General features: G+C 48.5%; 1 protein-coding gene and 1 pseudogene across 3 annotated transcripts in view; both read left to right on the top strand.

Annotated features, from left to right (window-relative positions):
- Gat (GABA transporter) overlaps positions 1 to 23,719 on the top strand; it is a 552,429-nt gene that overhangs the window by 443,660 nt on the left and 85,050 nt on the right. For all 3 annotated transcript variants that reach the window (XM_070541350.1, XM_065432204.1, XM_065432206.1), the window contains 2 exons: positions 8,692 to 8,795; positions 10,611 to 10,735. In XM_070541350.1, the coding sequence (XP_070397451.1) occupies positions 8,692 to 8,795; positions 10,611 to 10,735 (229 nt within the window). The remainder of the gene's footprint in view (positions 1 to 8,691; positions 8,796 to 10,610; positions 10,736 to 23,719) is intronic.
- On the top strand, positions 15,246 to 16,115 carry LOC135902235 (uncharacterized; annotated as a pseudogene).

The following is a 23,719-nucleotide window of genomic DNA, read 5'->3' as shown; positions in this document are numbered from 1 at the left end:
CAGCTCCCACAATAAAGAAGAGAAATGGCAAAGCAACAAAGAAACGAAGTCACAAGGCTCGTCAGCGAGCGTAGAAAGGCTTAAGATGCACCACATGAACCATTTCAGGTCGTGCGAGACGCTGCTGAGATTGCGAAATGCCATCTGTCACGACTTCATAGGCCAGTGCGCCAATATGTGGGATGATCTCGTAAAGCGCGAAATAGTGTCCTAAAATATTCTAAGTCCTCGTCGGCGTATCGCGGTCCAAACTCAGACACGGTCGCCGGGTTTGTATTTTATTCCACGTAACGCTGCCGAAGATTGCAATGCCGGCCCACCGTCCTATCCTGCATCCTAATGTCCAGGCGGGCAAATTGCCGTGCTTCTTCGGCACACTGCAGATAGCTGGCGATGTCGAGATTTTCTTTGTGGGTAATGTGTCCCACCATGGAGTCGAGAGACATCGTCGGTTTCCTTCCGTAAACCAGCTCCAACGGTGTGATCTTCGTTGCTTCTTGCACCGCCGTGTTGTAAGCGACATTTACGTACCGTTTCGCCGCATCCCAGGCCTTGTGTTTGACGTCGACGTACGGCAATAACATTTCGGCGAGGGTCTTATTATTGCGCTCTGTAAGGCCATTCATCTGTGGGTGGTGCGCGGTTATCCTACGGTGACTTGTCGGGCTGCATTGCAGGATGACTTGAGTAAGCTAACCCGTAAATGCTGTTCCTCTGTTGATGACCAGGACTTTTGAGGCACCATCTCCTAACAGGCTGTTCTCGACGAAGAATTTCCGCACTTAGGCCGCGGTATCTTTGGGTAGAGCTTTATTTATAACATAGCGGGTAAGGTAGTCGGTGGCCACGACGAGCCACTTATTGCCATGATGTTAATGTCGGAAATGGCCCCAACAAGTTCATTCCGAAATGCTGGAATGGTCGGCAAGCTGGCTCGATTGACTGCAGGAATTCAGCTGGCCTTGTTTCTGGCGTCCTCCGTCGCTACCAGTCTCGGTACGTCCTGACGTAGTGGGTAACATCGGCGGTCAGGTGAGGTCAACGACACTTCACTTGTGCCCTGGATACGGCACGGGAGTATTCGAGGTGCTCTGCAGTTGGATCGTCATGTAGGGCGTGCAGCACATCTGCACGCATTGCTGAGGGCACAACAAGAATGTAGTTGGCGTGGACTAGTTAGAGGTTCTCTATCACAATGCCATTTTTTAGAAAAAGCGAAGACAATCCTCGCCTGAATGCCCTAGGGAGACCGTCAGTGTTGCCTCCCAAGTGCTTTACGAGGCTTTTTAGCTTCGGCTCTGTTCGTTGCTGTTCAGCGCAGCCTTCCGTGATTATTGTTCCCAGGAATCCGTCCTCATCCTCGACGTCTTGCGGTGGCAGGTCAATGGGGGCGCGCAATAGGGAGTCGGCATCAGAGTGCTACCGTCCGGGCTTGTAGACGACGGTCATTTCTAGTTCGTGGAGTCTGAGACTTCATGTTGCGAGTCGTCCGGAAGGGTTCATTAAGTGTGCCAGCTGATAAAGGCATGATGGTCGCTTACGACTTTGAAGGGCCTGCTACATAGCTGAGGTAGGAGTTTCATGGTAGCCTAAATGATGCCAATGTATTTTTTTTTCGTCGTACAATAATTGCCTGCCGCTTCCGACAGCGAGCGTCAAGCGCAAGCAATGACCCCTTCAAATCCGTTTTTCCTGTATACTAGGACGTTGTCGAGGCTTTGTATGCTATCGTCGGTGTGGATTTCGGTGCCGCCGTCTTCATCGAAGCAGCCGAGTACTGATGGTGGCTGCAGGCGTCGTTTAAGCTCTTCGAATGCTTCAATTTACGGCATTTCCCAATTGAACTCGACGTCCTATTAGAACACAGCCGTTAGGTACTCGTTTCTGCAGCAAGCGTCGGTGTTGTCCCTCGATGTCCTCGTAACTAAGCGAACTAGCCTATATATGGAAACCATATATGGGCTACCATATATGGAAACAAAGCGCTGCAAGAGCGGAGGTCTGTCTGTGGTGGATGCTGTGAATCGGCCCCACACGTCTCCCACGTGCTGCCTCGGTCTCGCGATCTCCCGATGAGCGACGCAGTAGCGCCACACTTCACTCCGTTTCCAACGGACCACATGAGTGCGCACCAGCCAATATATCACGAAATCAAAGCACCATAAGCCTCAAGCTTCGCATTAGGGAGTATCGTAATCTTCGGTGAATTTTTTTGTGATATATGTCAATGGCTCGGCGATGCGTTAAAGACGTTAAAAACGTGCCTGTAACAGGCCCGCAGGTCAAGGATCTGCGCACTCCCTTCTTGTCGGTGGGTTGTGAAAAGTCAGCAATGGCAGTCGTGTTCTGCGCATCAGGACGGACTCCACATTTGCTGATGACGTGCCCAGGAACAGGAGCTCATTATACGCAAAGCGACATTTTGCCATCTTGAGGGCGCGTCTTGATAACTTGCTGACCTCTACTACTGTCCTAAGCCGTCTGTGTTAATCGTCAAAATTCGCAGCCAATACAATGATGTCATGCAAGTAGGCGAGGCAGGTCTGCCACTTTAACCCTGTTAACGCCGTGTCCATCACGCACTCGAAAGTAGTAGGTGCCGAGCACAGACCGAATGGTACGACCTAAATCTCGTAGTGGTCGTCGGGCGGGATGAAACGGTATTCTCGCGCTCCTTCTCGTCGATTTCTATTTGCCAGTAACGAGTTTAAGATGTGTCGATGAGAAATACTTAGCGTTGTACAGCCGGGCCAATGCGTCGCCTGACCGTGGCAGAACGCGTACGTCCTTCTCCGTAATCTTGTTCAGCCGACGATGATCGACGCACATGCGCAGGGTTTAGTCATTCACAAAGACTGCAGGTCACGCCCAAGGACTTTCGGAAGGCTGCATGATTTGGTCGCATAGCATTTCATCCACTTGTTGCTTGATGGCTTCTCGTTCTCGCGTCGAAACTCGACATGTGTTCTGATGGAGGGGCAGAGCACAATATACGGTTATTATGCGATTTAGCAACCAGTATTTCTCCAATCCACGGTAACATGAAAGCGCAGTATTCGTATCGTCGGAGAAGCCCCATCAGCCCTATTGCAAACAGCCAATTTAGAGACCCTACAGGTAAGACGACACCAGGACAAACTAAAAATGTTCTACTTAATTTACCATAACCAACTTGGAATAAATAAAAATGCATATTTTCATTCAATTACCCAGCGACAAACCCGTTCTTTCCATTCAAAGAAGGTGAGCGAGTTCTTGTGCAGAACAAATGCATTCAAAGCCTCATTTTGCCCGAGCACAATTCGTACATGGAATAACCTACCTGCCAATGTGATTGAGTGTTCGACGGTGTCTTCTTTCTTGAGTGCATTCCGCAATAGCTAACGATACTTCACATTGTCGTGGCATATTGTTTGTACTCCGCTTTGTATGGCTTATGTGGGTTCTTCGTGTGCCGTACTTGCTCGACCAAATGTACATTGTATTCCTACATGTCGTATTGTTATGTACCCCACTCCTGCCTAAAGCCAGACATCCAGGCTGGCAGTATGTAATAAATAAATAAATAAGACTTTTGAGCTCTAGGTGCTTACTCAGGGGCAGACTCAGATTGATATCAAAAGCTGATTGGAGAACAATGGCCGTCGAGGTTGATACGACAAAATCCGAGAGGACAACTGCATAACTGTTTTACACAATTTTATCAATGTATGCGATCGTCGTACCCTGCTGAGGTGTTCGTACTACTCGCCGAAGTTTGTTAGCATTACATCGGGATTTCCTCGAAACAGTCGAGCGACTCAGCTAGCGACGCGAATTTCGCTATCCACCAGTAGATGTCGGTCCCTCTCAACGACACCTATTGCATTTCCCGGTTTATTAGTGCCGACAGAAATGATGGTACTTGAGCCAGGCGGTACGCCGGCTTCATAAGCACAATGAAGGCGTGGTGATTCAGAGAGGTCTGAGTAGCATGGTCACATGGTCTATCACATGTCAAATCGTCTTGCGATAGTGTTATCAAATTTGACTTCAGGTCGATAATTGCGCACTGATGGCTCATGAATGCCATGACGAGAATTACGTATCGCTGGTACTGTTGGAGCACAACGAACGTCGCAGGTTAGCCTCGGTCATGAACTGTAATTCTTGCCGTGCAAATTGCACACGGCGTTATCAGGTGTCCTCCAGCTGGCCGAACTTCACGGTCGTCCCAGTAGTCTTGACTTCCTGGAGTTCGGATGTGAATGAAACTTTTATGAGGAAGTAGTCGGTGCCTGTGTCCACACGAACAGGGACTTTGTGGCCGTTGAGAAGCACGTCGAGGTTGATGGATCTTCACTTTGCGTCGCGGTTAGGCAGTGGAATCGGATCACGGCTTCGTCGTGTTGTCCCGCAGCAGCGACATCGCGTCATCGGACTTTCTTGGTGTGGTGTCTGCTTGGTCGTCTGACTGGCAGCGTTTCGTCATGGCATCGTCGACGTGGTTCTTGCAGCCTCGTCGTCAGTGGCGGAGGATCTTCGGCCTTTCTACAATCAGCATCCGCATCTCTATCAGTTGCTGCTTTTGAGTTTCCGGATAAGGCGCTTATGGACCGGCCCCGGGCTGGGCCAGTGTATTAGTGGAGCTAAAGCGACAGGTAGGGTCCTGCTGACGGCGAACGGGACAGTCATCGGGGTCTCCACAGCCTTGCGGCGAGGCAGTCAGCGATATTGTGAGGCCGCTCTGCTTGCTGCCGAATAGACGTGTTGACGGCGAAGCCTCGTAATCCTATCCCATGGTATGTCTACGGTAAGTGTATCAACAGTAGATGTGGCCGACTTTCCCGCAGTGATAGCACAGCGTTCCGTGATCCAAAACGCGCAGTACGTCTGTGGTGTGGAAGCTGCACTGGGCGACAGGCGGGCATGCAGGTGGCGGACGTCGCACTTGCAGCGTTGCGGAACGATGGTGGTGGGCGATGGTGGCGCAGGCCATTGTTTCTTGTGGGGCTGCGGTGATTCCGGCTGCACCGCAGGAATCCTGAGTGATTGCTTAACTCCTTCTCTGATGTGAGGATTCAGGCCACCTCAGGCCGCGATGGCCTAACGCAGTTCGTTGGTGACGTGTGCTTGAACATCTGTGTTGTTTGCAGTCAGCATTGGGCGGTTATGTGGCCCTGTCTGCATATCGAGCGTTTTCTGAATATTTGGGGCTTCGGAAGTCAGCAACGGTTTTTGGCGGGTTGCTTATCAATACGGCGAAAAGCTCCTGCTTCACAACCGCGCATCAGGGAGCGAACTTTCAACAGCGGAGCTGTTTAAGCTTTTAGTTCCGCCCTGGAGCGTTAGCAGAAAACAACTGAGCTGTGCGCTGTCTCACTTTGCCTAGCAACCACCTGCGAGAGAGCCTAGCTACGTAACCTCCTCGCACCTCACGTGCGTAGGGCGGAATCGTGACGTCAGAAGCGAGTAAAAGCTCTCAACAGCCAGCGCGGCAACACACCTCTCGCCTCCTCTACTCCGTGAATACGTGCTGCTGCCATGGGAAGACCGAAGAAAGTCCGGATGCCCGAAGAAGAAGCGGCTTACGAGGAAAAGCGCTGTACTGCCAATCAAGAAGCGATGCGTCGCCGCCGAGCTGATCCGGAAAACCGCGCCGAAGCTGCGGCTGGAAAGAGGCGACGCCGAATCGAGCATCCCGAGTGTCAGTCCAAGGAATGCGAGATTCGGTGCCTGAACGCTCGTCGTCGCCGAGAAAGCGATCCCGGCCTGCGACTGCTCGAAAGCTTCCAGCGTCAAGCCCAGCCAGACAACCACTTAGCAAAACCTGCCATAGTCTACCAAAACCAAAGAACGTGTTAGCCAAGCCTACCAAGAACTTAGCAAAACTTAACATAACCTCGCAAAACCAACAAACAACTTAGGCAAGCCACGTAAAACCTATGTGATCACAAGCTCCGCAGTTGACTCCAGCCTTGCGGGCGTTTTTTTTGTTTTTTTTTATCTTCTGACCTATCAGGGCGGTCGGCCTGTCCGAACAGAGGAGTCATTTCCGCCGCGGAAATCGCGATGCTCTAGTTGGCAAGCGGCTTTCGGGTTTTTAACAGAGCTTCGGCCCTTTCTTTTCGCACGAAGCAGGATAACGTGTTCAAGAAGGAGCTGCCAAAAAAGTCCCATGTCATCAGTGTTGACTCTTGATTCTCAAACCACGTCCGAGCGGCGTCCTCCAGGGAAAGTTGACATTTCTAAGTGTGTCCTCGTAGTCAGGGCCGTACCTCGTAGTTACAGTTGTGGAACATAACGAACCTTGCGTACGATTTCAGTCAGCTTTTCCTGTTTTCGATGACGATCTTCGGAAGGTCGTTGGCTCCCTGGACTGCTGCAACACGATAGGTGTGGGTGGCACTGGAGTAGGCATCGTGGCTGCTGTCATGGCCGTGCACTTCTTGGTCTTTTCGGGCAGAAGCCTGCACTCCGGGGGCTGGTTTCGAATCTTAAGGCTTGCTCGATGTATCGGGACGACGACGGTGTTGTCTTCGCTGTTCGGCCTTTTTTCATGGTTTGCGAGGGCGTCCAGTACATGAACGCAAAGATACTCAATCAGATTTCACGTTACACTGACGTTGAAAAACACAGTAGCAAAAACTGTGAATCAAGAAAAGTCTTTATTGGTCAATTCTGTGCCCAGAAAACATGCTACACTCTAAGCACAGTGGCAAACGCAGTCGGTGATGGGTGAAATTCAAAACTGCGAGTCAAGCGCGTTGGTTTTCATACATGTGTCGACGAAGCTTCCAGCGTAATCCTTGGTGTTCCCTTTTCGTACAGAACCTACTACTGCACAACTTGCGTCGCGCATACAATCAGATTACACATAGTTCAGTGACACCGGACAACGGATGGCACCATCAATAACATTCCAGAAAGTTGTTACATGCAGGTGCAGCGTACGCCTAGTGATAACGTTTAACATTTGTTAGCCGATGAACGGCGGTCACTGAAGAAAGATTAGCGAGTACACGTGTCAATATCCTATTGAGCACACAGAGGACATGACAAGGATGACGATAAGCCTCAAGCTTGGGACCTACCCACACTACAGGAAGCGCCGAAAACGAGGTTGTCATTACAAGTCAACCTCCAAAGCGCTCAAGACGCCAATGCCAACAGCGACTTGCCGCCACATTGCGACGTAATTTACACAGCAGCTAACAGTATCCAAAGGTGATAAGTGCCTGCATAGTAGTGTTGCGAATGTACAAAGAAAATAAAATTGCTCACACTTCGTAGGCGATACTGCATCACTTCTCTGGTAAGACTAGTTAATTTGTAGCAGTAGTTTTGGGGACAAAGCCTATTTGGTGGCACCAGGCAACCATGATCGGCACCAGGCAACCACAACGCGTGATCGAGCCTTAAAAGCATAAACACTTTAGCATAGCAACTTTTTTCTCACCTGTGGCCAAAATAATAATTTACCACAAATATGAATATAAGAAGCCCCGGCAGAACCTACCTCACGATAATTGTTGACAGTAATGCGATTAGTATTGAAGCAATGTAGGGACGCGCAATACTGACACCGACGAAACGCATGATGGGAATAGGCGCCAATGTTGCACGTCCCCGTAAAACGATGTTGCCGGAAAGACCTCTAATATTTCAATATATATGACGGCAGTTCAATTCTACGCAGCACCGGATAGATTTTAAAGGCTGTTTTTGTTATTGAAGAGGGACACTTATTCAGGACCCTAAATTGCGTGAAACAGGATAATTCAAATGCTGCAAATACCAATAGATACTTGACGACCAAAGTTTCTTCAACAGTTAGTTTCGAATGTGCTTCACTTAACGCAGCAGTCATAATACCCAGTAGACCATGAACTGCCCTGTGACAAGCGTTGATGGTAAGGAGGGTAAAAACAAAGATAGAAACATACCATAAACCATTTGACGTGCTCTCGCATTGTTTCAAAGCAGACGACATAGTGGTGACCTCCCATTCTCTGATGTCCCACAGTCGAGTAGCAGTCACATTTATACACACGTAATACTGAAGGCAACCTAGTGCTTCAGGTATACTGGCAAGCGCAAATCTTAAACCACTTCCGCAGAGAATAATAATTTCACGAATAGCATTCTTATATGAATTATACCACGGCAATTTCAACATACTACGTTCTAATTAACTGCGAGACCCTTAAAAGCACTCAATTACACTAAAGCATTTCAGAACAATCCACTAACCATTATGTCATGTTAACGCTCAAAAATACTTCCTTTTTCTGTCGGCTATCTGCCACAAAAACAGTTTGCCTAAAGATATTGGGTGTTACAATAACATTGACACTTTCATGAACCTAATTCAGCGTATTTAATTTTCACCACAAATAATTACCAATTTTCTGTACCTTCTACTACTAACCCATTTATGTTCCCACTCCTGCACGGGCCATGACGGACCAGCAGTAAATACAAATACAAAAAAATGGCAGTCGCTGTCTGTGGGAAGGGTTCAGAAGTAGCACATTCAAATTGAAATTTCGAGTTCAAATGTTCGCTGAGAGTTTAGTTTTTTTAATGTGCATGACCATACTTGGCCCTCCACTCTCTATTACAGTGATAAAGTAAATATAGTCAGACGGCTAAGGCATGGTCCCTTAACGGTTGTTGCTACACATTTTGTTTACCGTTTATTTACCGCAGGTTTGGATTGATGCTGCCACGCAGATCTTCTTTTCGTACGGATTAGGACTGGGTTCCCTTATAGCACTAGGGAGCTACAACAAGTATCACAACAACGTTTACAAGTAAGTGCATCACTTCAACGGCTCTGACAACGCAAGCTTTTCCCTTTATTCAAACATTGTTTGTCCTAAATATTACGTCATTGCAGATAGGCTGTTACCTTGCGCTTTTTACTGAGCACAAGGCGAGGCTTATGTTGACGTCAACTTTCAGCCGGACCGCACGAGTCAGTGTCACACGAAGGGCCAGCATCGTCATAAATATTCACTATGATGCAACAAGAACTGTGCAGGTGCGTTTTTAGTAGAAAGGATGCTTGGGGCAGAAAGCGAACAGCGCGAGGGTGTACGTCACAGGATAAATACCACTACTTGCACACATCCCTGTTCTTCGTTAACTCACGTTTTTATTTATGCCCTTGCCAGCCATTAGCTATGGGTGCATTAGCATTCTGTGCATCTTTTTCTTTGTATGTAGTGCATAAAAAAATGAAGGAATGATAAAAAGGATAGACAAGGAAGTAACCAGGACGAAGAATAGCGCTTACTTCCAAGTGAAGTTTTATTGTTATTTGCGGCGAATCTTCACAATACATTGAAAGAGGTAATCGAACAAGTCTTTTTGTGGCAAGGAAGTTATCCAAGAATGAAAAAAGATCGACAAACAACACAAAATGTTTTGAATCACCAGGATCGCTTTCTTCGTGTACTTCCTGCAAGAAATCCTGTTCTCTCTTAAAAGACTTTTTTCTTCAGCTTGGTTCGAACAAGCCAGAGTAAGTCGACGACACAGTGGTGGCCTCCCATTCTCTGATGTCCCACAGTCGAGTAGCAGTCACAATTATACATTTGGATTACTGAAGGCAATCTAGTGCTCCAGGTGTGCTCGCAAGGGCAAATCTTGCATAATCACTTGCAACCACTTGCATAATTAGAGAAGCTGGTGCAGAAGCAAAGCGCGTGCGTCAGCGAAGCAAACATACCTCTTTCGGGCTAGCAACTGTGTTTTTTTTTTGTTGTTGTTGTGTGTTTAGAGATACAGCTCTCGCGGGAGGCGATTTGGATTGCGCATTATATTTTCACCAATAATGTCTCTTGGGTTGCTGTTCTTGACGCATTGTATGAGCTTGGTGCGTCTAAGAACAAAGCTCAGAGTAAAGTCTGCGTTTGAATGCCGGCGTCCGGCTTGCTCTTAAGGTCCGTGTTCACTCGCCAACTGCTTGTCACGTATTGGCCGTTGTGTTACTTTGTGCACTTTATTATATCTACACACTTTTTAGTGGGCAGGAAAACTTGAGGGAAGCGTTGAAGCAGTTGAAAGTGGGTGACAGTGCTTGTCTCACTTTTGTATCTGAATTGCTATTTTTTTCTTTTTGCCTGATGTAGATATCTTCTAAAGTGTAAATCTAGCGCCAAAATTCTTCTGCTCGACAGATTTCTCTGCTGCTTTACTAATTGCTCAAGAACGCCTCATTTAATAGAGTAAGTTTCACTCAATACTATATATAAAAGCTGTTGTTACCTTCAATTGTATAAAACTCTTATTAGGTATTGCGTGGAGCTGCGCCGTAATTCGCTGTGTTGAATAACCCAGCATGAACAAAAAAGCTAATTACAGAAGATGGTTCGCCAGCATTTCAACAAATGCTGATCAATCAAAGGCTTGTTGAAGCCCTGTCAGTGAAGCTCGCTGTCAGAGCGAGGAAGGTGAAAAGTACTCTCGAACATCGACCATGCACATGGCCAGTGTCGCACCTGGCGTTGAAGCGTTTGTGCTCCGAAGCACCTGCCGGCATCGTTTCGATTGCGATAAACGCTTATAGCATGCTGCTGCATATACACTGGGCTTTCCTGCATATATGCTTATTCTCTTCGCAGGGACGCGCTGATCGTCTCCTGCATCAACAGCGGAACATCTATGTTCGCCGGCTTCGTCATCTTCTCGGTGATCGGTTTCATGGCGCACTCGCAGGGCAAGGACATTGCCGACGTCGCAGCCTCCGGTGAGCGCTGACCTGCTAGTTGCAGTATGCCAGTGTTTAGCTGGTGCCGGATGCCGCTACCACTCTAAGCATTGTATGTTTTCATATTGACGGAAGACAACGCCCTACTAGTATAAGCAGGCGTGGGGAGAGAAATGGTTGCAGAAGAAGTGTAGAAACGAATGTCAATAGGCGGAATTGCCGGCAAGCCAAACTAGAGCACACTGTATTCTAGTCTAGCGGTTCCGGCGGGAGATAGGACATGTTCTATTCCCGCGCCGGTCACGACAAAGCACGATGACGTCGATCAAGCAAGGCTACCCTTCAGGCAGACTGTGCCAGACGCTAGAATACATGAGCGTGTACTTTTCGCCGGCATAGTAGAACTTGGCCACGTGTAGCGCACGTCCGCGCTACGCTGAAGTACAACCTCCTTTCACGCACACTGATATACTGCGCTGCGATGAGGCCTGAAGGGCGACCACTGAGTATAGATCACTGAGGCCGGCGCGCCACTTTAGCCGCCGTGTACACTCAATGGCGGCAGCGCAAATGTGCACTCAGACTCGCTTCTTCGACCAAGTTCTACCATTGCCATGCTCATAAAACATATTCAAGTCACCTAACCGTTCTTTTCTTGAAGTGGTTAAAACATAGCCATATCTCACACACGCCAAATCTTTCTGAAGTCGGCTAAGAAGACGATCTCTTCAGAACATCTTTATTGAGGGGATGACCTCAAGGTTTTCGAGGTGATGGGGTGAGAATAGCATCGTGCTCTTCTTTCGGAGCAGGAGGCCTAACCTGGCTTCGCAAATGTAAGAGAGCAGCATGTGATATGAGGTACCGTTAAGCCCTCTTTTATTCCGCCTTCGTGTTGCAACCTGACTTTGACTTGAGCTGCGTGGGTACGTCTCATATACATAATAGTGCGACAAGTACACACTAAGTTATATGTGTCCACGGGCTCGTCACCTTGATCGCAAAGGGAGGAGCTACTGGTGGATATAATGAGTTCACTAGTACTACTGTTTTTCTCCCACTTTTCCGTGTCGTGAAGTGATAGTGTCGCACACATTCGAAGCCTACGCAGAATTACGTCACATTTTCCGGTCAGCCCGTGAGGGATGACAATAGAGTGCGAAGAAATGAGGCCACGTGCACAGTCTGAGGCCAGTAGAGAGCGCCTCCTAGCTCACGATAATCGCCTTAGTGACTGCTTATATTATTTATTTTGTTTGTGCGCACACAGCTGCCAAATAGTTCAAAAAATATCCTTCGAATGTACTTACTGCTCGACCTTACCTGACCTGACGACCTGATTGCAAGGGCTGCCATGAAGCTTTTGTAACTTATCTCAGACTTCGCGTACCCCATGCCAAAGCCTTGTTCACACAGTCTTTGGCATGGGGCATTATAGAGACATTATTGGTGAAAATATAATGCGCAATCCAAACGTGCTGCGCCGCCCGGTGAATCCGCTAAGCTGGGGATGAACAGTTTGAAACCAGTTAACAGGCTCACCAGATAGCTCCCTTTAGAAGGCCGAGATACAGTAGTGGTCAGAACACCGACTTCCAGCCTCATATGAGTTGAATCAAACCTCCAGTACACCGCCATAGGAACGAACAGGATCACAGGTGTGCGCATTCTTTTTGAGCAGTTTCATCAACAAACTTTTTTGGGGCGTGTCATGAATGCATAAGATTGAATCATGCCCTGACGTCGAACCCAGTACTGTGCCTTTTCTATTCAAACGTGCTCACCATCCTTCACACTGACGCTAACAGTCATGGTATCGGTGCAATTCTACTGCAACGTGACATCTTCCGCGTACGAGTAATTGCTTACGCTAGTCATACACTAACCACTGCAGAGAAGAATTACACCTTAATCGAGCAGGGCACCATAATCGAGCAGAAATTTCCTTGTTGTTGTTTGGGCAGTGCGAAATTTCGCCCATATATTCATGGCCGCCATCTACAGTCGTTACCGACCATAACGTGCCGTCCTGGCTTTCATCGCTACAGAATTTATCGGGTCGCCTTGGTCGTTAGTTGCTTCGCTTACTGGAGTATGATTTCGATGTCACCTACAGGGCTGGAAAGAAGCGTCAAGACGGCGATGCTCTATCGCGCTATCCTCTGCCGAATCATGACGATTCACCATCGCCTCTCCATATTAGCGTACGTCCCGAGACCTCTTCACCGGCTTTGCTCATCGCAACGCTCGATTGGCTAAGACCCGACAGCCCCATCTGTCCTTGTGTCCCACCAACGTGTCGACTCATACTGCCTAACGTTTCTCCAACGCATGGAAGGGTCTTCGCCATCTCCGAAAGCCTGACTACGTCGACAACTTAATCAATTCAAGCTGCACATTGGGGCTTTACATCACTCCGTTTATCACGTCGATTACATCAAATGGGTACCGATCATACCACGTTCTCTGCAACGTGAGGTGCTCCAAGCCTTTTACGATCATCCGATGGCTGGTCATCCAGGCTACCACAAGACTTACGAAAGAATACGCAGTCGCTGCTGCTGGCCTGACCTTTCTTCAGCCGTCGCGAAGTACGTTGCATCCTGCGTTCATTGTGAAAGCCGCGAATGACCGACAAGAGCTCCGTCTGGCTCTTTACAACTTCTGCCTTGCACGCTTCGCCTTTCGAAGTAGTTGGTATATACTTGTAAGGAAACGCTTTATTCCAGCCGAGCTCATGCTGCTACCACGAGGAACAAGTTGTGCAGCTGTTGACGATATGTACAGATGCAAAAGATGTACAATGGGTGACGATATGTGGAGGTAATGAAGTTGAAAGCCAGGTAAGTGTTGCGCTCACAATATTGCTTGTGATTCCAAGAAAGTGCGCCTTAGCATCCTACACAACGTTTTCAAGATTGCGTGTGATTTTCCTCGCGTGATCGTTTCCTCAAGCGAAAAATTGACCTTTTCCTGCAGAAATGGAGCGCCGGCCCGAAAAGTAGGATGACCAAGTTAGATAGTGTATTTGCATGAATATAAGCGCTGTTGTCACCGTGCCTTTGCGAACAGCACCGTCAGCATTCGCTTGCGATTCCATCGTGTCACCACCCTGCAAATGACGTTATGTAGATACTGCTTACATTAACGCCACGGCACCTTTTGGAGAAACGTCGGAGCCACGGAGTAAAGCGGGAGGCACACGGTGCGATTCCGTGTCCGAACCGGCGTCCGACGTGCCGGAACAGCAGCCGGAATTGAGGGGTTTTGCCATGCCGAAGTGCCAGATCGGATGCCTGGCGTGCGACAAATTGGGCAGATTTTCGTCGTCCGACGCGTCCGACAACCGCATCGTCCTTTGGCCGCAGCCAACGACAGCGCGGCTGGCATGTGACGTTCTCTGACGTTCCCTTCCAGAGGAGGCGCTGGCGGGCAGGTTTCTCGCCATCTTTCTTTTTTTCTTGCCAGCTGCAGTTTGTTTCGGACACGAAATACTTACCAGCTCTGTAAAATTATCTCGAACGTGTGCCTGTACTGCAAAGCAGCACACGTTACACTAGTAATAGCCTACTGGCGAGGTCGGCAGCTGCGATGCGAGGGCATTTTGCGGGCAGACAGCACACACCGACTGTCTGAGCGAGGCTGCTCGCTTCGCTTGCAATAACTTAGGCTGCTCACTTCTTCGCAATAACTGCGTCGAGTAAACCAACTGTATGTAATTACGGCCAATTTAAGGGCACAGTGTTAATCGTTTTGGCAAAAATAAGCGCTCTTCGACGAGGTCGGGCTGTATTACAAGCGCTGTCGGCCACAGGGTCCGCCTAGCTAGGCCTACGCCCTGTCGCTGGCTGTCTACGGAGCCGTGACTGGACAACGTGCCGTCGTGAAGTGTTGTCACTCGCAGGGACATAATTTTATCGACAGTGTTTGCGTAAAGCGAAGCAGTGTTGTGTACAGCTGTTTATATTGTGTTTCTCGACGTGGATATGCAGTCATTTGAGCGTTCAAGCTAGGGGGCTGGATCTGGACGCCGCTCGATCGTTCGGAAGCACGCACCGTGTGTCCCGAATCGTCGTATGCCGCTTGCCGGAGCATGCAGCGCCACATGTCGAATCGGACGCCGACTCGTACCATGTTGCTCCTGCTTAATACCCGAGTAGCACGTGCAAATGCAAAGTCCTTTGAACCAAATAACCCTTGCTTCAAGGGAGGATGCGCACTGTCACATGGGTGCATTAGAGGATGCATAGTCGAAGGGGGGTTCGAGTCAAAGAAGTTCACGTTTGTCCTTTAAAATCTCAAGGAAATGCTCTTAACACTACAGGGCGTCCAACCAAAGAAAGAAAATTTTTTATGAAAAGGGATTGTTGTATCTGTGCAAAGTTTATCAAGCGTATTCTCTTGTCATTGTGCGCCGCGTATCTGATGCACGCGGTCATTGTTCACATGTGCTATTGTATCGTTAGCCAATCGCATGCCTCGGCTGCATCCATGCTCTCTTTATAAGGCGAATCCACTGAATCGTTGCTGTCTGTTATGTTCATGTTGCTGTCCGAATAAATACTTGACTTCACGGCGGCTATGGCCAACATGGCGACGAGAATGGGATCATTCGGGCAGAGGCAATGACCAAGCCCGAGGAAACGGCAACGACGTCACGGCAAGCGAGGACATAAGTAATGACCACCACCCTGGGATCTTTGGCCGAGTTCTGTCCAGACTCTGGCAATATCGAAGTCTACCTGCAAAGGTTCGACCTGTATGCAGCGGCCAATGGAATAGACTCAAGCAAGAAGTTGCAAGTCTTCTTAACAATCCTGGGTGAAATGGCTTACGTGACTCTGCGTAGCCTGCTGCTGCCGAAAAAACCAACGGAAGTCAAGTACGAAGAACCTACAGAAGCTCTCCGAAAGCACTTTGCTCCATAACGGTCAGTGGTTACCAAACGGTATCACTTTTACCAGCGAAAGCAAGAACCGGACGAAAGCCTAAAACAGTTCATCGTCGAGCTGAAAAGACTGGCTGCAACGTGCTCGTTTGAAAGCTTTTTGGAGGAAGCGCTCCGGGATCGACTGATTGCTGGACTCAGGATGGATTCGATTCGATGCCGTCTTCTTGCATGGTCAGACGCCGAAGTCACCTGGGAGCGAGTATGCAAAATTGCCACCGCCTTGGAAACGGCCCAGAAAGACACCCGAGAAATGCTGCTGGCATCGGGAGCCCACCACGCAAGGCAGGCGACACGCGACGAAGACCGCTAGCAGCGAGCAGCGTGCCCCCCAAAACGGTCCAAGGAAGCAACGTGGGAAAGGCATTGTTCGCGCCTGTCATAGATGCGGCGGACTGCACGCGCCAGAGAGTTGTCCTTTTCTCAAAAGTACCTGCTTCAAATGCTCCAAGCCAGGGCATGTAGCGAAAATGTGCAAAACTAAGGTCGTGCACAAGGTTGAGGAAACCGTGCAGTCACCAGACTTGTCGACTGTTAGTACGACTAACCAAGTTCATAGCTCTCCTCCTATTGCGCTTAAAGTAAAAGTAAACGGCAAGGAGATTCCGATGGAACTAGACACGGGAGCAGCTGTGACCATAACAGAGGGGGGGGGGGGGGGGACACTCCGTATGGCTCCCATTGGCCGTTTTCGAGCAGACGCTCTTTCGACGCTAGCGCCAAGGTCCCCTTCAGTTACGGCCCTAAACAATGGGCGACGCAGAAGCAAAATGACGGCGCACATGATTGTTTACGTTGTAATGGCAACAGCTACAGCAGCCGAGCGGCACCTCCTCTCCCAAATGTTTTTCTTTTCTTTTTGTTTTTATTATGCCAACCCGCTCCACTCCCTTTCCCCCTTTTCCCCATGCCGCGCGTGCCGCTCACTTTTTTTGTTTTTACCCGTTAGCGGCGCGCTTTTTTTTATATCGCGCTTGTTACGGGGCGCCACGCGCCAGCTCGCAAGCAATGCGCGCGCTACGCGGGACATAAAAAAATTCCACTTCCAACACAACAGACGTTTAGTCTCGCTTTATTGACTTCGTTTCCGAAAACAGATCTTTCTGACAACGTGGTGTGATACACGCTCAGAAAAGAAAAAGTGAAAGGTGCATGATAAACACAAGAGTACTCAAGACAAAAGTTAACAGATTGTGAAATAACAAAAGAAAGCGCTAGAAAACGCGACGGCCGTTTCATGTACACACATAAAAAACAAGATTTTTATATAACGTCCTCAAGACCTAAATGTAGACGAGCTCCTGATATATGCACTAAGATATTGCAAAATATTGTACGACGAGTATGACATAGTCATGACAGCTATATAAAGAGAACTCACTGGTAATGGCAAGAACAATGACACGGAAAATACCTGAAAGATGGAATAAAATGCTAACATTGTTTTATTGAGAGCCATACCAAAAGAAAGCTTACTTATAAATTTGCACGAAAGTATATGAAATGCGTGACATGTTCATTACTGCTGAACAAATTGAAAAAGAACATGGCAGAAAAAAATAACATTGTACTAAAAACTGAAACACACATTATCACATTATTTTGCACTTGGCCACAACTTGAGTAACGGTGGCAAGGGCAACAGAAGGTAGTCGACTTTTGCAGTAGCACATAGAAAACATTCGCAGAAAGGCTTATTCCTCAATCAAAGACCAGGTAAAAGAAGCCAACACGACTTTTCTTTCTACCCGAATGCAATGCTTAGCAATAAAATTACGTCACTTAAGGCACTAAGTCGTACCTACTGGGCTCTCCTTTGTATAATAAACACGAACTGCAAAAATGTGCATGTAGGACACTTGCAATGCTCATGCTTCCAAAAGAAAGAAAGCGTATTATGCCTACACATGAAGGTTGTTCGCGCGGTTTTCTCATCGGGGGTTACTAAGATAGTAGACTAACAGTAATTTTTCAGCTGTTAGTAGGTTTGTAGAACGTGATACACAGAAAAAGCACAGAGGGCGGCATGGAAAGCTGGGCAAGTTACTGAAGTTGCAGAATGAGACTTTGCACAGAAAAACACAAGTCACATACCAGGTTACAATGAGGAGGAACATCTATTTGTCAGCTTTCTGTACCGTGAAGAGGCAAGTGTAGCACAATCAAGGCGCAATGACGTCCAGAGTCTGATGGAGCACACAAATGGACAGGGCTGTGTTCGTGTACTTCCGATGTCCTTGGCTCTGAGCGCTCACCTGTTGTCTTTAGGCACCCGAAACAACCTTGCAGGACTTGTTTTTGAGGTACTTGTGCGCCACTGCACGATGCACGAGTGGTACGAGTCGTGAAACGGTTGAAACATCGCGGAGCACAAGCACACAGCTACCGAGGACCACAGAACTGACGAAACTAGCCACGTCGGTCAACGCACAGCAGCGCACGCATCTCGATGGCAGTAGATAACAAAAATAAAGCGTTACGTAGCAGACTAAGCAGCAGCCGGGCCGGCGGGGACGGCACGGCGGCGCGGGCACGTAGACTGTCGAAGGTGAGGGAGTTGCGAGGGGTTACGAGAGAGGGCGTGGGGAGAGGATTTGAGCGGGGGGAAGGGCTTGGCCACCTAGATCAGCACGCGTGCGCGCGACGATCTACGAGGCCATGCAAGGGAAACGGATTTTTGCGTTCGCCCATTACAGAGATGGCGCCAATTTCCTGTGCCACCGAAACCGGGGAGTGTCCCCCCCCTGACCATAATGTCTGAAAGAGACTTTGATGAAAATTTTCCAAACTGTCCATGTTCCAAAGGCGACGTGCGTCTAGGAGTGTATAATGGCACTGCACTCAAAGTGAAAGGCGTAGCAAAGGTCAACGTGTCTTATCAGAACCGAAGCTACGATCTGCCTCTGATAGTTGCAAAGCAAGAAAATGAAGCCCGCATGCCGACGCTTTTAGGTCGCGATTGGATGACTACACTAAAAGTTTACCTACAAAATGCTGTTCAGCAGTTGCAATGCGACGTGGATAACGTTCAGGAGGGCAGGCAGATGGTAGCAGCGGAAGCTGAAAAGTTGACACAGTTGTTCGGTGATGTGTTTGAGCCAGGCTATGGTTCTATCAAAGAATTCACTGGTAGTATACGAATGAAAACCAATGCGCATCCAACTTTTTGTAAGGCGAGACCAGTACCATATGCCTTGCGCGAACAAGTGGAGAATGAATTGCGTGACCTTGAGAAAGCTGGTGTGGTGTACAGTCAGGCTCAGTGATTGGGCTACACCGCTACTTATCGTGCCAAAGAAAACAGGAAAAGAAATTAGGATATGTGGGGATTACAGAGTCAAGGTCAATCGGGGTATTGAACTTGACCACTATCCACCGCCTCTGCCAGAGGACATATTCGCGTCACTGGTTGGAGGGACCGTGTTCATCTTACTAGATTTGTCGAAGGCTTACCTACAGCTTGAGCTGGATGAGCAGGCACAGCAACTGCTCACGGTGAATACGCACATGGGACCTTTCAGGTTCCCGCGATTGCCGTACGGAGTGGCTAGCGCACCCGCAATGTTTCAGGCAACGCCTCCTAGTTATAGGAGGCGTTGTTTCAGGCCGTGATGGACCAGGTTTTACAAAACATCCCTGGGACAGCCTGTTACCTGGACGATGTGTTAATAGCAGGTAAAAACCTGACAGAGTGCTATCACCGTTCCCAGCAAGTGCTACAAGCGCTTAGTAAGCATGGCATTCGTGTAAACGCAGGGAAATGCAAATTTTTCCAAGGAAATGTTTGTTACTTGGGGCACGAGCTAGACAAGCATGGCGTACACCCAGCAGCGGAAAAAGTAAAGGCGATTCGAGAAGCGCCAAAACCAAGTATTGTGACTCAGCTAAAGGCATTTTTGGGGCTAGTAAACTATTACGCTAAATTTTTGCCTGAGCTAGCACATGTGCTAGAACCTCTCCACCAACTGTTGCGCAAGGGCAGCACATGGAAATGGTCGAGCCAGTGTGACGCATGTTTCAGTCGCTGCAAAAATTTGATCAGTGAAGACATGGTATTGGAACTGTATGGTGTAACGAAGGAAATACAGCTGACATGTGACGCTTCTGCTTACGGCTTAGGCGCAGTGCTGTCGCACGTGGTTGAGGGCGTAGAGCGACCGATCGCGTTTGCATCGCGGACGATGACGCCTGCTGAGCGTAACTACGCGCAAGTGGAAATAGAAGCGCTTGCAGTTGTTTTTGCAGTGAAGAAATTTCATAAATATCTGTACGGGCGTACTTTCAGCGTAATCACTGATCACCAGTCACTCACAGTCATATTTGAGGCAAAGCACCACACAAATGCAGTAGCTGCAGCTCGTGTGCACCGCTGGGGAATTTTTCTTGCAAACTACAGTTTTCGTATATTGCACAGACCAGGAACAAAGATAGCCAATGCAGATGGTTTATCACGCCTTCCACTTGCGGAAGCCGGTGACGAGGCAGAAGAAATCTTTTATTTTTCACCTGTCAATAAACTCCCCATAACTGCGAAAGATATCGAGCGTGAAACTGTGAAAGATCCAGTGCTCAGTGCTGTTCGTGAAATGGTATGGCACGGATGGCCGCGGGCTGTGGACGCTCATTATCAGCCTTTCTTCATGAGACTATTTGAACTTTCAGTGGATTGTGGTTGTGTTGTGTGGAACAACAGTGTCGTGATACCACATTCGCTTCAAAGTGAAGTTATGTGTTTGTTGCATGAGCAACACATTGGCATTACAAAGATGAAAGCTCTTGCAAGGTCAATGATTTGGTGGCCTAAGATAGACAACTGCTTGGAACAAACTGTGAAGCAGTCTGAAATTTGTTAAAGCACAAAATCTGTGGTGCCATTAGCGCCGCTTTCATCTTGGAAGTGGTGCACAAACAGTTGGGAGAAGGTACATCTAAACTTTGCTGAAAAAGAAAGAGATGTTCCTTTTAGCTGTAGATTCCTACTCCAAATGGTTGGAAATAAGAGTCATGACGTCAACGACCGTGCAAAGAACGATCGAAACAGTGCGCTCGTTGTTCGCAAGTCATGGCCTACGTAAAGAGGTAGTCACTGATAACGGGCCGCAGTTTCGTGCAAAAGAGTTTGAGGACTTCCTATTGTCAAACGGCGTTAAGCACACGCTTACTCCGCCATATCATCCTCAGTGCAACGGTTCGGCCGAACGTGCTGTTCAAACAGTAAAGCAGTCGCTGTTGAAGCAATTGCTGGAAGACCAGAGGAATAAAAGTTCCAGATCACTGCAGCGCAGAATTGATAATTTTCTGTTCGCTTATAGAACAACGCCTCATACATTCACCGGCCAAACACCAACTGAACTCTTTGTGAGGAGGAAGTTGCGCACAAGGTTGTCATTATTGAAACCAGATCTGCAGGATGGAAGAAATGCCAAATCTGAGAGTAATGTACGTAGTGCAAACAAGAGGAGGAGTTCATCCAGAGTATTTTCTGTTGGGGATAGAGTGTTTGTGCGTTCAGTACGTGGGGAACAGGTGAAATGGCGTCTAGGCAAGATTGTGGATGTGAATTCGGCAATGACATACCTTGTGGTTGTGGATGGACAGACGCGGTTTGTGCACGCGGATCATTTGCGACATTCTTGCGTAAAGCCTGGTAGTGTTGTGAAAGAAAATGATGTACCTTTGCCAGATGCAAGTGAACTGCTTGAAAGTGAAAGTGTCCTTGCACCCGCCTCAAACCGGCCAGTGTTGGATCGGAGTGATGGTGGCCCACTCTCACGTGGAGCCCAAAGTGCATCAACGTCAGAACAGAACGATGCCGGTTCACCTGTGCTACCCAGGCGCAGCGCTTGTGTTAAGCGGAAGCCGGGTCGCCTGATGTATGACAGGTTCTGATCTTGTTGGAGGGGAAGTGTTGTATCTGTGCAACGCTTATCAAGCGTATTCTCTTGTCACTGTGCGCCGCGTATCTGATGCACGCGATCATTGTTCACATGTGCTATTGTATCGTTAGCCAATCGCTTGCCTCGGCTGCACCCATGCTCTCTTCATAAGGCGAAGCCCCTGAATCGTTGCTGTCTGTTATGTTCATGTTGCTGTCCGAATAAATACTTGACTTCACGGCGTCTCTGGCCAACAGGGATGTTACATTTTTACCGGTTAAAAGAACGTTAACTGTGTAATAGTAGTTTGTATGTAGTAACACTTTCATGACATCCGCGATCTCACTCATGATTGCGTCGACACATCAGCGCTGGCACAGCTTGTCGCCAGCAGCAACATCAGCGCATCATAGACGCCATGTGAGATTTCGTTACGGCTGCTACGTATCGAAGTGTCCTCGGTTATACGCGCAGTCGTACATAGCCCGCTAGTGGATTCGGCGAAAGCATGTTTGAAAATCCGAGGGAAGCGAGCGCCGGAGGAGGAAGGCACATAGAGGTAAAGAAGACAATCGCATGCCATGGAAAGTACGAACGAGCGCGCTGAGGATGGATGGACGTTATGAGCGTCCCCTTTAGAACGGGGCGGGGGGTTGCGCCACCAAGTTCTTGGTATATACTGCCTAATGTCCTACTCAGGTTAAAGAAGAAAAAAGACGGAAAGACCCACGATGAAATCCCATAACCAAATCTTCTGACCTCCTATCACATGCAGAGCACGCAGCAAAGCAACGCCACCTGGAAGAAAGTCTTAAGTCGCGCCGAGCGAAGCGACGCGGAGGAGGAGGGTAGGCGGAGGCGCGCAGAGTCGACCTCCTGTGTCAATTGCTACGGGTTGTGGTGCAGTACAGTATGCGGTATGGACGTACTGGGTTCGTCTCGTGATAACACCGTCGTAAAAGTGTTGTAAGTGTGAGGGAAAGCGGGTGATGGTTAGCCGACGATGGCGGCTCAGTCTTGCGCACACAAGGAAGCAAAGAGGGAAGGAAGCTCACTGCTTTCCGTGGCACGCAAGGCACCGGGAGGAGGGGTAACAGAAAGGGGGGCGTTCTACTTCGGTGGCTTCTGCGTATGGCGTGTCTGCGCGAACCAAATCTCGAAAGCGGCCGGCGACGAGCAATGAGTGTAGGCGTCTAGGCACACCGAGGGCCGATAGCTTCGTGAACGCTATAGAACACTTCTGCTGGCGCGTCACGTGCGTTCACGAAATGAAGCGCCACTGTATTTTTTTTTTTTCAGCGAGTCCATAGCTTTTCATTTCAGCCCTATTGGAGTCACCATTTCCGCCCTTTTCAACCTTTCAGCTTTCTATCAGCCTCTTATGCCGGCTCAGTGGCCCAAGTAGCCTACATGTTTAGTCAATAAGTATGCGCTCCTGCTCTTCATGTCATCGTGGTCGTCCTTTTCTCGTCTTTCCAGCTATGTGATTTTATTCTGGTCATGCAGTCACATGACGTCACGCTTTATACATCACACGCACTGTGCCAAGTTGTCTAATAGAAATGGTCAAACGCTCGAGATAGTGAGGACATCGTGGTCATGGCATCGTCTTCGTTCTAGCTTTGTCATAAGACTGTCATCGTGCAGCGGTCGTCAGACCATCGTCGTCACACAGTCATCGTGCATTACTTGTCTAACCCCCATTGTGATGCCATCGTGGTCATTCAATCCTCGTCATTTCAGCTTTGCGAACAAACTTCAGTTGTGTTTTCTATTCTTACCCAATGGCCCAAGTTGTCTAATTGGTTTGTTTTAGCCAAGAAATATCTGTTAGTGGTCGTGATGCTGTCGTATTCATTCCGTCGTAGTCATTCCAGGTTTATCGCCCAACTCTCGTCAAACCGCCGAAATTACGCTATCATCGTCACAGAGTTGTCACCGCACCATTCTCTTCACACTGTCATTTCATGATTGTGATCAGTCTAGTAGCGTCATCCCATTGTCATCATGCCGTGGTCGTCATACCCTCTTCGTTGGTCCATCGATGTTCAGCTTTATTCGTCATTATGTCTCAATAATTGTCCTCATTCAAACCTGAATATGCCTCCCTTGTCATGCCGTCATCACCATGCCGACGTGGTCATGCTATCGTAGTAACACCAGCTTCGCCATCTGACTCTCCTGATGCTATCTTCGTCA

The sequence above is a fragment of the Dermacentor albipictus genome, chromosome 6 (assembly GCF_038994185.2).
Source record: "Dermacentor albipictus isolate Rhodes 1998 colony chromosome 6, USDA_Dalb.pri_finalv2, whole genome shotgun sequence".
In the NCBI taxonomy this organism is placed as follows: domain Eukaryota; kingdom Metazoa; phylum Arthropoda; class Arachnida; order Ixodida; family Ixodidae; genus Dermacentor; species Dermacentor albipictus.
This window is presented reverse-complemented; position numbering and strand designations above follow the sequence as displayed.